This window comes from Leptonotus elevatus, chromosome 21 (genome assembly GCF_054856555.1).
Source record: "Leptonotus elevatus isolate MCC_2025b chromosome 21, RoL_Lele_1.0, whole genome shotgun sequence".
Lineage (NCBI taxonomy): Eukaryota > Metazoa > Chordata > Actinopteri > Syngnathiformes > Syngnathidae > Leptonotus > Leptonotus elevatus.
Window position 1 is genome coordinate 16211394 of NC_141259.1, and position 12192 is coordinate 16223585.

Consider the following 12192-nt stretch of genomic DNA (forward strand, 5'->3'; position numbering starts at 1 on the left):
GTGCAGAACGTAAGCAGCTTGTGTAGAAAATGTTGTAATTGGATTTCAGCCGCCGGGATTAGACGGCGCACCTCGAAGGAATACGTATGGGAAGGCTGGGAATGGGCCCGGGAAGCCTGACCAATCAGGTTGACTTGTCAACCCTCTCCCCCAGGTGGCGCTGCGGAATCGAAAGCTTTCATGACAGCAGCGGAATGTTCGTCTTGAGAGGAAAAGCCGAGGAATACGTTTTCATGTTGTTGTTTTCCTGTAACGGGAATTTACCACGACAAGCTGCTGTGCGTGATGAGGTCATAATGTTTTAGTGAGACGACATGTGGGGCTCGTTGCCCGAGGTTATTTGTGTATTCAAGCAAACGGCAGAATGTGCACAAGCGGTTCGCATTTTTGCCTCACACTTTTTTGTGGTTTGGGGATCGAATCTCGCCTCTGGCGTTTTTGCTGCGCTTGTGCGGCTTTTCGACAGGCTTCCTTGAAGACGAACCTCAGGTGTGGTCTCGAATGTTTATTTGCCATAAATGCATTTTAATCAACAAACTGTACGGAAACAACTTGTTAATGTAATGCAAAAAAAAAATTTGCTCTTGAGAATGTAAATGCTCAAATGGATTTAAGCGGTATTATGAAATTGACGAAACGATGAGGAAACATTTGTGAATTTACAGCGTTGCTTCTATAGCATATTAAAACGATAGCGGGCAGTACTCCTACCATTACCAATTATCAACTCACCATTTGCAAACTCACCGACTTGCAATTTTTTTCCTGTGAAACATGTTCTCATCTATTTGTGGAAAATATTTACATAGTGACGCCATTTTTTTTTTCTCTCTATCTTTCAGTCAGGCCTTAAGATGTCCACTCAAATGCTTTGCTCTCTCTATGTTAGCGCACGAGTAGCTAGCAGTGACCACAATCTAACAACTGCACCGAGACAACCGCGATGGAAGATTTCAGAAGATTTTCTACCGTAAATATGCTAATACGCTCGTCATACGCTGCAATACATCATGTTATTTCATGCCGCAGATCCAATTAACTCCTGTGAATTAATTCCATTGCGATAAAGCTACACCTGATACGCTTTGTTTGTTTATCTCTCGACGCTAGCTAGCCGCAGAGAGACGGCCACGCGCTAGCATGGAAGTACAGTAAGGGAGGCGAGAAAAGCTCAGAATCAGAAACGGTGCAGCGAGGTTATTATAGCTGATCGATATCAGCGCGCAGGCCGTTTCCCGGCGGATGACACCTCGCTATCTGTGGCCGCGTCACGCCTCCGAAGCAAAAGGCTATAGAGCAGCGCGCGGGCTAATCGAAGCCTCGTATGAAAAGCGCACATGCTATCCGGGTGTCGTGTGCGTTTTAGAGTATAAGCCAGGCTACAAAATTGAATCCATTGGCAGATACGACACATGGCTGAGGTTGTGTTAGCTCAGTGCTAAGCAAAGATGGAAAATTGAGTCGCTACGACTTGGATTACAGTCACTGTTTTGAGGACTCGCGACTCGACCAAAACGAGAAAACTTAAGACTCGGATTTGGGATGAGATGACTTGGGACTTGACTTGAGTCATGAGCGTGCCACTGCTTCATCGCAGTTTATCATTAGCAGATTTTTGGCAGGATAACCTGAAGCTAGCAATGCTAGCGTGTTTGTTTACAGGACAACCACAGAGGTCAAGCATCCAAACGGCCCGTGTCGTCTTATTACGCCGGTCACATACAACATTAGCGACCGTTATTGATCGGGCCTTTTCTCATATCACACTTGATTTAGCAATGTGGGCCTTCCTTTTTTTTTTTTTACGCTAAAGTGGAACTTGAATGTCATCGTGACAGAAGCACAAGTAAGTGATACTAATGGCGATCGTATCTCCTCGGGAATACGAGGCTGGACATTTTGAGGAGAAAAATCCATTAAGCAGCAAAAACATACAATGTCTTTTTTTTCCTCATTAGCGTTAAGCTGCTCATCCAGCGACATTTATCATCGAGTGACGACTGATAACGGCCTCTTAACGAGGAGCACGCCATCAACGAAATGGCAACGTGAATCTTTCTCAATATGGTCCGAGGAATTTGTTCTTTTGAAAAGCTATCGATTATGGAGAGTTATTCCACTTTTACAGTTAAAGTGAAATGTTGGATGACAGAAAGTACAAGAAACAATTATTTTTTTACTCCATCGTGACACACTTTGAGGTTTGGTCCAACGGATTTCCGTTCACAACATTCGAAACTGACGGCCAAGTAAGCCGAGGACAGCGGGCAAAACAAGAACAAGCGCGAAAGCAGTTCACCAATCAGGAGCGGGAGTTTCTACAGCGATATTTGCATATACAACTGACAATTGCTTACCTCCACGGTTTAGCTGGAGGGAAAACGTTGAGGAGTCCAAAAACAATCCCGGACAAACCAAAACAAATCGTTGGAATTTATCCAAGAAACCAAAAACCAGTTGCACCGCAAGTGACAAGTAGTCCAGGGTGTAGACAAGACTGGCATCCAAAATGGGATGGTTGGTTGATTGTTGGGGTTCGTCCTTCTGGCTCTCAACTCAGCCTAATGCTAATTGGCTGAACATTCTTTGGCACAATCGGTCTTTCGTTTAAGCACTTTGCTGATTTAGAATCAGTTCCCATTGAGTGCATCATTCTCAACTGCACTGTGGCTAACTAATGACCATTCCAGGCGTTATTAAAGAAAATAATAATATAAAAAAAAAAGAAAAAGAAGGAAAAAAAAATAATAAAAAAATAAAAATAAAAAAAATAAAATAAAAAAAATAAAATAATGGCTGGTTAGATTTTTGCCATTTTCTGATTGGGTTGGTTACCGAAAAAAAAAAAAAAAACTGGGAAAAAATTTGGCCAGTAGTTTCGGGAATGTCCTTTTTTTTTTTTGTTTGTTATTGTCAGCCCACAAGAGCGGAAGCCGTCATAAATTGTGTTGCAGTAAATCAAGGTCAATCCAAATACAAGCTAACTCTTTGTATCACTTTTCCGGTGCCAGATGGTTACAGGTTCGCAAGCACGATCTGCTTTCACGCCCCGTCAGTGTAAAGGTGACTTGTCCGTATGTACGAGCCGGTCAACATATTTCCTGCAGCGCTATCAAATATCCGTCCCATTGAAAGATCATCAAATGGCTGATAAGTGGCGTCAACGCAATAGCCGCGCCGCTCGCCGGATGCCGCGCGGAGATAAAAACAAGATGATTGTCAGGCGTGTCGTGTCCCTCGGCAGGCTGGAGGTCAGCGACAAGCGCTCCGGGGCAGCCGTCTGCTCGCCTGTTTTGGATTAATTACTGTGGTCCGTCTTACTTAAGGGCTTTAAGAAATGCGGCTTTTTACCATCCGCCCCGCTGTAAACACGTTTTTGTCCGACGGGACGCCTCAGCCCCGCCAGACCGTTTTACAGCAAAATTCCAAAGCGCTTAAAACTAAACCGCATTTAATGGGGTGTGGCGGAAAAGGTGCTCCCCCTTCCTCCCTCATGAGTCCTCATCGGAAGTTTAGATTCCTAATAAATCTCAGTCGGGGTGGGGAAGCGCCATCAATAAAGGCCAGGACGGTCGTCCCTTGGCGAGCGGGAAGCAAACAAGTCGCAAGGAGATGCAGCGCTGCCCTTTTGCTGTAAAAGTGCTTTAGTGACTTTTATTTAAATGAGCGACCTTTCGTCTTCCAGTGTCAGAAGCGTTGGCGCGTCACCTGGTCGTCACACTACAGTGAACTTTTTGGACATTTCCAAGGGCGGCCATATATTCGTACAGCAGAAATGGCAGGACTTTAAACCTGAACTGTAAGGACAGCTGAAAATTATCGAGAGCAGTAGTCCTGATTACGGAGTCATTTGGTAGTGATCCAATCAGGGTGTAGAAGAAGGAGGCATCAAGCTAGCCTGATGCTAATTGGCTTTTTGATTACGAATGGAAGATTATGTGTTGTTGGAGCATGTTGTCGGGTTCGAGGCAATTGACTTGGAGCTCTGTTCTCACTCACAATCAAACTGTGACTGAATGCCGATCAATCAGGGCCGTAATCGGACTTTTCAGGGTTACCGGGTTCATTTACTCGTCTTAGTTTGGTCCTGCAGGTTGTCACTCAGCTTGGTGCTGATTGGCTACTACCTTTTGAATGGAAAAGGACATCTTAGTCTTGGGTTTCTTCATAATTCACATAGAACTAATTAAGTGTCTAGTCCGGATTTTGGGAGAGGCTTAGTGATAATAATTTTTTCTGAATTACTGAAATAGTTTGGTTTTACTGACGAGCATCAACCTTGCCTGATGCAAACTGGCTACGAGCTAACAGGTCTTTTCTGAAAAAAAAAAAAAAAGAAGACATTCTTGGTCTTGGATTTGGACAGTCCATACTGTTGTGGCGGGATTTGAGATGAGTTCCCACTAGGACTAGGCGTCCCATTTACAATTAATTGATTGACTGGCAACTAATCCAGGGTTGGGATTATTTATTGGTACTATTGTCATGGTGGACATGTCATGTCTTGGCTTTCTTCATGATTCACGTAAAAACCAATCTAGGAAATTTAGTCCGGATTTTGGGGTAGGCTCTGCAGGACATCTTTTACTAAATGACTGAATCAGTAGTTTGGTCTTTCTGACACGCAATCTTGCTTGATGCTAACTGTCTAGCCGTTTACATTTTATTTTCATCGCGCTTATTATTAGATTTAGATTTGGTGATATCAAAAGTCCTAAAATTGGAACGTTTCTTCGGTTCTTTTTACTTTTACTGTTGAGGTTTCTTTTACCCCAAAATCTATCTCAATTTATTTTTAACATCTCTGCATCTATTTTTGTAGGTCTCCTCCTTGCACCCGCACAGCTGTTATCCCAGATGTTCCAGATGATTTATCCCGAAAAGGTCACGTCCACAAGTTCTTTGCCGCCACCAGGATTCGACAAGTACAGTAAAGCCACTTCAAAGTTTCCTTTAATATTTCTGGTTATTCCTTTCAATATTCTAACTACTTTCTTGGAATTAGTCAGAAATGTAACGACTCAAATTAATGTTACAATCCAAACCGACGTGACTCCCGTTCCAATCAATCAGAGCAAAATGCAAGAGACGAGCGGCTCGCGCCCGCGCTCGCTCAGCCGAAGCGGTCGGAACGCTGACGGCCGACGTTTGCTCGCACATCATCAGCGTTCCGTGCGAGCTAATTGGCAGATTAACCCTCTTGACGTCCTCGACGCTTGAGCCGCTAATGTGCAACGATGTGGAGGACGCGCACCTTCGGATGTGCTGTTAGGAGCGCAAATTGATTCATAAAAAATTTATAAATAAAAGACGGGTATAATTTTGGGGCATTTTTTTCTACTTTATTTCTCAAATTTATTATTTGCATTTCCTTTATTTTTATTTTCTCAAAAGTATATTATTCTGTCATGATTCTGTCTGTGGAATGCTTTCATTGCAATACCAAAGTAAGCCACTGGAATTTCAGTTTGGGTTATATTTGCAGTCTAAACTATGAATTTTAATTGCCGACATTTGTTGTCTATTTGCAGCAGGGCTCAAGTCTCCGTCCGCCGCCATGGACAAACGTTTAAAAGTCCATTTTGCATAATGTTTCCCCTTTAGGAGGACAGACTTTTAACAACATTCCATGCCGGCGAAGCGTCTCGGGATGATGCGAGGTGAGCCTTTAAGAGACCGCATGTAAAACATGCTTAATGACTTTAATAAGAGCGCGCGTGTTGCTGGGAAAGATGGCGGCGGCGGCGGCGGCGGCGCAACCTTATTTGCACCTTGGCGAGCCACGAGGACAATTAGCAGCAGCTGCTGGTTGTTTGCCTTCATGTTTAGTGGCGGCTGTTCACAGCGCAAACATATTAGCAATTATTAGTGCGCTAAATCAATATGAAAATGTCACTTGGCTTGTTGCCACTTTGGGTAAATGAGGTCAGACGCAGGGAAACGTGCCGTAACTTTGAGTGCAATTTCATTTGCAAGGAAAAAGTCAGCAGATTCTCACATTCAAATAAAAGGTTGCTTTGCTCACACTCTTTTTTTTCTCTACGCGTCTTTTATGATCTGCACGCCGACTGATACAAGGCAAAAGAGCATCGACACTTCCGCTGATAACCGCGTCAACACAATCCTCCTCATCCGCCGACAAAAAAATGGATTTCTGCCAGTAATTTGCCACTTTTTTCCCCCTATAGCAATTGCACCATTCGACAACGTTTTCCTACCTGGAATTTGAGCACTCGTCACAATTGGTACTGCGACTCTGGTTGACTTTTAACGCTTGCCTGTTGTGGGCAGCATCGGGTGATTCGTGTTCAACATAAACGACAACATCTTCGTCGCATTTGGGAGTCGTTGTTTCAGAATTGTACGAGAAAAGCGGAACGACGGAGGCCATGAAGAAATTGCAGAACTGGCTTTTAGTCAGGCTCAGGCCCGTCGTCCTCTAATACGGCACAAATGACAGCAAAAAGATGTCAAATGTCTTTTAAAAGTGTGTGAAAAACATCCAAATAGCAAACTGCGCACATCCACAGGTGACCTTAGCGTTTTGCGTGGACAGAAAAATGAGAACTGAAACGTTATCTGCAGCATCTTAAGAAGCTCAAAGGACAAAGTCAAGCGCTAATAGCAGAACTAGCTGATCCGTAACACCTTCACCGACTCCCCCGCTGCCTCTCTCACCTTCTTCCCCGACTTCCTGTGACGCCAAATTCTGCACGCTGTCATGGATGACGTCCCGTCTTGTTAGTCGCGCCAAAGTTGGAATTGCACTCGACAGCAATGGGTAAATAAGCGAGGGCTACACTTTGGTCCCGCAACTGTTAAGCTAGCCTGGTGCCAACTAGCTATTAGCTTACGGTCAAATAATGACTTTCTTCAACTTGGGGATGGGGTTGGTATACCAAATCCAGGTTATGCAGTGAAAGGCAGATAGGGATAGACCTATCTAAAAAAAAAAAAAAAATAAAAAAAAAAAATAAAAGAGCAATGATGAGGACATTTCCGAATGAACAATACTGAGCTCTTTAAAAAAAAAAAAAAAAAAAAAAAAAGGATAGACCGCTGCAGCCAATAGGGTCATTATTTTTTCTTAAGGGACATTCTAATTCACCCAGTGGGTTTAACAAAAAAGATTTGTATTTGAATGAAACGTTGTGTACTTACTGATAGTGATGGCGCATAACTAAATCGGAGCAGGAATTTGGACATTTTCAGCAAAAGGGGGCGTGGCCACTTTGTTTTAAACCCCCTTATCTTGGTCCGTTTTCACAGAGCGGGTAATGTTGGAAAGGGAATTCAACAAGTATTGCAAATAGTTTAGAAGATTGGCACATATTTTAGCATCTTGACCTTTTGACCTAGAATTTGTGGATCACATGACCTTAGCAACATTTTTCATGAAATGTTATCTCAAAAACCCTAAAATTGGTACCGATATCAATTCCCAGGTACACAGAATTAGAACCGAACTGGCTCAAATGCGAAAGGTACACACCCCTACGTATGTATGAACCAATCCAGAGATTTCTGGATATAACTTTCCTGAAGTACTCGTTTGGTCCTAGCGACAAGCGACCGAGCCTGGTGCTGATTGGCTGATGAGTTCATCATCAACAAATGCCATTTTTGGGATTCAAGTTGAGGAAATTGATCATGTCGTGATTTGCATATGATGTGTGATCACTTTCTAGTGCTGACCACACGGAATACTTAGTTGACTCCGCTCGCGCGCATCTCGCCGGCGTGTGCGCGCGCACTGACCAAGCAGAAAATAATGGAAGCGATTACGGCGGACAAAATGGGATTTGACTCGGGTGCTCGTCGGCCGCGCGACTCAAATCGTTGACTTTTATGGAGCGGCCCCAAAGGGTACGTAAATTGGAAAGGAATACAAGACGACGGGAGCAGAGCGCCCGCGCCAGGTGCTGGGTGGGCTGACACGGCAAACGGTACCACGCGCGCGCGCACACACACACACACAGCTGGAGATGCTGTACTTATGCATTTTAATGGCTGACGAGATGAGAACAAACCAGCGCGATAACAACAGCAGCAGCGGAGGCAGATCAGATCAGCGCAATCCATTAAACATGAATAATGACCACGCATCAGCATAAAGAAACTGGAAATGCACGTCCACTCCTATAATTAGGCTCATCTCGAGGGGCAGCCGGTACGAGAACTGTATCAACAGCGTGCCTTTGTGTAAAAATAAATGAACCCGCTGTTAATAGTGACAGTGTGCACAGAAAGTAATCCCAGCAGGTAATCAAGTAATCCGATGTTGAAGTGTGCGGCGACAGAAGCCGATTTCCGTCGTTTATCCTTTGATTTATAAATGCTAAATGTTAAAAATGCTCCTTTTTTTTTTTTTTTAATTAAAAAAAAAATAATAATAATTAAAAAAAAAAAATGTAAAAAAAAAATATATATATTTTTTAAAAAATGCTCCTGAAAGGACGTCAGGGAAGGCCGACGATCCCGCGCCACCGCGACACCGTTCCTGCTGCCTAAGTACGTAATCGTTAAAAAGCTCATTGGTGAGAAAATGTGCCGCTTTGTCTCAATCAAATAGGCAGGCAGCTCCAAACGACGACGCCAATTAGCTTGCTAATGTTTCTTCGTTTTGTTCCTGCCTTTTGCCGCTCACACGCAAACACACGCCGTCACGCTTGCTGAGTGGAAATCGCACTTTTCAGCCCAGACTCACAATTGCTTCTAAAAGCTTCTTTACTGCTGCTGGCCCAGCCGGTGGTCCACTTGGGTTCATTTATGTTCTTTCGAAAAGGTGGTCTGTGATCTTTCCTGTCCTTTCACGTCAACTTGATAACTGCGTCAAAGACCGTGTCACTGTCACCCTGCCCTCACCCTCAGCGGGTTTTCAGCTCCGCGGGCTTTTATCCTTCCAAGCTTCAACGTCGTTAAGACCCACTCTCGTCTCCGGATGCTTTTTTTCGAAACCAGTCAATGATTTCCACGCGAGAGCCTGAAGATGGTCACCATTAACGATCTAGTTCTACGTTTGATGGGCTCAAGGTCAGGGGACCTCAAGTTCTTCGATACCAATTTCAAAAAGGACACGAAATGATGGCTAAAATGAATGATGGTATAATTAAGGTATTTTTCCACGATTAACAAATCCTGCTCCGTTTTATGCTATAAGCTCTGGTTGGGTTATGTTAGTTGTTTCATGACAAGGTTTTTGAGAAATCTCTCAGATGTCAATAGATCTTCAGTAATCATCTTCAATACCTCGATCGTGTTTCTCTGTACCCTGTAGTCGTACTCATACAATTTTGAGAAGAAGGTGGCTCACCTTGCCCACATACTGCGGGTCGGAGCCCATGTACTCCTCCAGTACAAAGAACTGGTTCCACACCCAGCCCCTCTTAACTCGCTGGAACCCAGCTGGGCCATTCCTCATGGAGCCCAGCAAGCTCCTGGGCCGCGCCCTCCCCGCCGCCATCCTGCCGGGTCCCAGTGGCGAGGAGGGCGGCCCTACGGGGGGCGGCGGCGGCGGCGAGGCCGAGCCTTCCTGGAGGCGGTACCAAAGGAACAGCAGCAGGCAGTTCCTTGCTAGCATTGGCGGTCTGTGCGGGTCAGCTCTCAAAGTTGAAGTGGCGCGAGGGCGAGAGCTGAGCCACGGTGAAAGCACTTTGGCGAGGAAAGAGGCGGGGGACGGCGGTGGCCGAGCAAGGGCGCCGTGTTTTTCCCCGCGTCGGTCAGAAAGGAGCGCTCTTCAGGACGTCATCACCTGAAACACAAAAGGTATTTTTTAAGACCTTACTCATGTCACGTACTTTTTTGGGGTATGAAATCAGATTACGGTCGACATGGGTGGGGTGAAGATAACATGCTTCATTGTTTGAGGTTCTGATTAAGACTGTCAGGCCTAAATTGGCGTTTCCAACCTGGGCTCGGTAGTCGGCTAGTTTTCTGTCTTTTAGTAGGGGTTCATGCCAGCAGTAGGTTTTCAAACAAGGGATAACGTTTCAAATCAGAGTCAATGATTCAAGAGTTTTCAAGCCAGGTGTAGGACGACCATCGGCGACCATTAAGTATCGGTGTCACCTGTCAAAAAAAAGAGGCCCATTGACAGACGCTGCAAAAGAAGCAATGTGGATAATAAAGCTTAAGAAGGTTTAATCCGTCTTGCAGACGCGTAATTTCATACGTAATCTGCTCTCTCTGCCGCTCGTCTGCGTTGGTGTCCTTTGTGGCGAGACCGCAACGCTGCCTGTCACATCTTTGTCACGACGCCTTATTGAGTTGCATTCTGCACAACAGATAAAGTAAACTGCCCGAGTCAAACCCTCGGCAAAAAAATGCTAAAAAGTCACAAACGGCAACACAACAAGCGTGTCGAGACACAAATAATGGTGCAAGACTCACTGGCCACTTTGTCACGATACAACTTCGAGCTGGGGTTGGGTGAGGGTTGGTGCCTGAACCCGTTCTCAGAAAAAAATTAACACCAACCCTAACCCTTAATCAGACCCATCAAATCTAGTACAGTATTGCAATCATCAGGGCTACCTGGATGGGGGGGGGGTTACAACATTCCATCTGGCACACCCCTTGGCCCGAATTCCCAGGTGGGAAACCAGAACTGACTTCGGACCTCCAGGCCCCCAGCGAGGTCTGAGTTTTTTTTACCCGGAGATGGGAGATCAAAATCAGACACGTTAGGCCGATGGACTTTCCCGATCCTGTCTAAGACATTAGGGACTGGAATTTCAAATTTTGGAATCAGTGGGTTTGGAGGTCCGAAAAAATTGGGCCAGCCGGAATCCCAGGTCACCAACAACAGGAAAACCCTAACCCTAAAGTTAATGATCCCATTTAGGGTTGATCAAAGTAATGCCCAATAACGATTTTATCGAGACCAAGTACTAAGTTAAAATGATCACGGATAATAACAACCAAGTATGAACATGAGTGACAGACGGGTTTTAATTTGGCACAAGCAAATGAAGGTTGGGAATTTGGTTTCGAGCGAACCTTAATTGCCGACCTTCCTTTGCTCATAACAAATTATCTCTCACTCATTTGGTTCTATCTGTACCGATATTATCCAACAGGTTGTGGTCTTGTTATGACTTCACCTGGTTTGTTGTTCCTCATCACTTAGTCAGACTTGCAGCAACGCAAAAGGGTGAGCCTCTAATTTCATAAACGGAGCCCTCGTTGACTTGATCGCCTTTGATTAATTACGCCGACCCGCAACATCGGCTTCAGATGCAAATTATGAGGTTGGCATGGCCCGCCGACCCCCATTGATTCGTCTTCACGCTGCATGATCTAAAAAGTCAAGAATAATCTGCAAAAGTTCTGCCGGCGAAGGTCTTGCGTGACTCGGGTCAGACGCGGTTCTCTCCCGCAGGTCGCTACTCATTTAGCGCAGCCATAATGGAAAATGACTGTTCCTGCAAGCCCTGCAAAATCCCGGTGCCCCAGGAGGGCCCGGTGCTTATTTGATGGGCTAAGTTCATTAGCATGTGTCGGGCTGACGGTCGCACGCTCTGACCCGTCGCTGACGACACATCATCATCGGCGGCGGCGGCGGTCTCGCACGTCGCTTTCGATTCTCCCGAAGACAACTTGGATCGTTAAAGAAAATGCACGGAACTTTGGATTTCATCCTGCTGGCCAAGAACATGACAAACAATTGGAAATCACGATGGAAAAAGGTGGATTATCTGGATCCGGTTATAAGCACTGATATAGCAGATAATATTTAATCGGAACCCATTATTTGTATTCAGTACAGGTAGTGAACATATCGAATATTGTGTTTCGAGGGTATGATGTTTTTCTTGTCACGTCGTGTTGAAAACTTTGTGTTTGCAAAAACGCTTCAAACAATATTGTTTGCCGCGCGACGAGAGTGCAAAGATGCAGCGCCGGAGCCAGAGAAGACTTTAATATCGGCGAGGCCTTGAGGGGGGGAAAGAGTGGGAGGGAGGCACCAAGGCGGAGGCCCGCTAATGAAAAGTAGCAACGTTAGCACAACTCCTCACGCGCTCGTCTCGGGCTCGGCCGAGCGAGCGTTCGAGCGTTCCGCTGACGGCCGACGTGTCGCGCGTTAGCGGCGGCTCTCGCGCGCGTTGCCCGCCGGCCGGCGCAAAAACAATAGAAACGTTAATAACGTCGCATGAGTCATCGCGTCTGCTCTTACGGTGCGGCCCGCACGCG

At 45.4% G+C, this 12192-nt stretch overlaps 1 protein-coding gene across 1 annotated transcript in view; it reads right to left on the minus strand.

Moving 5' to 3' along the window:
* Positions 1 to 12192, minus strand: part of LOC147156153 (cadherin-12-like) — a 99488-nt gene that overhangs the window by 63909 nt on the left and 23387 nt on the right. Inside the window, exon 2 of the mRNA XM_086065560.1 lies at positions 9314 to 9751. Within this exon, the coding sequence (XP_085921686.1) occupies positions 9314 to 9580 (267 nt within the window). The 5' untranslated portion in view covers positions 9581 to 9751. The remainder of the gene's footprint in view (positions 1 to 9313; positions 9752 to 12192) is intronic.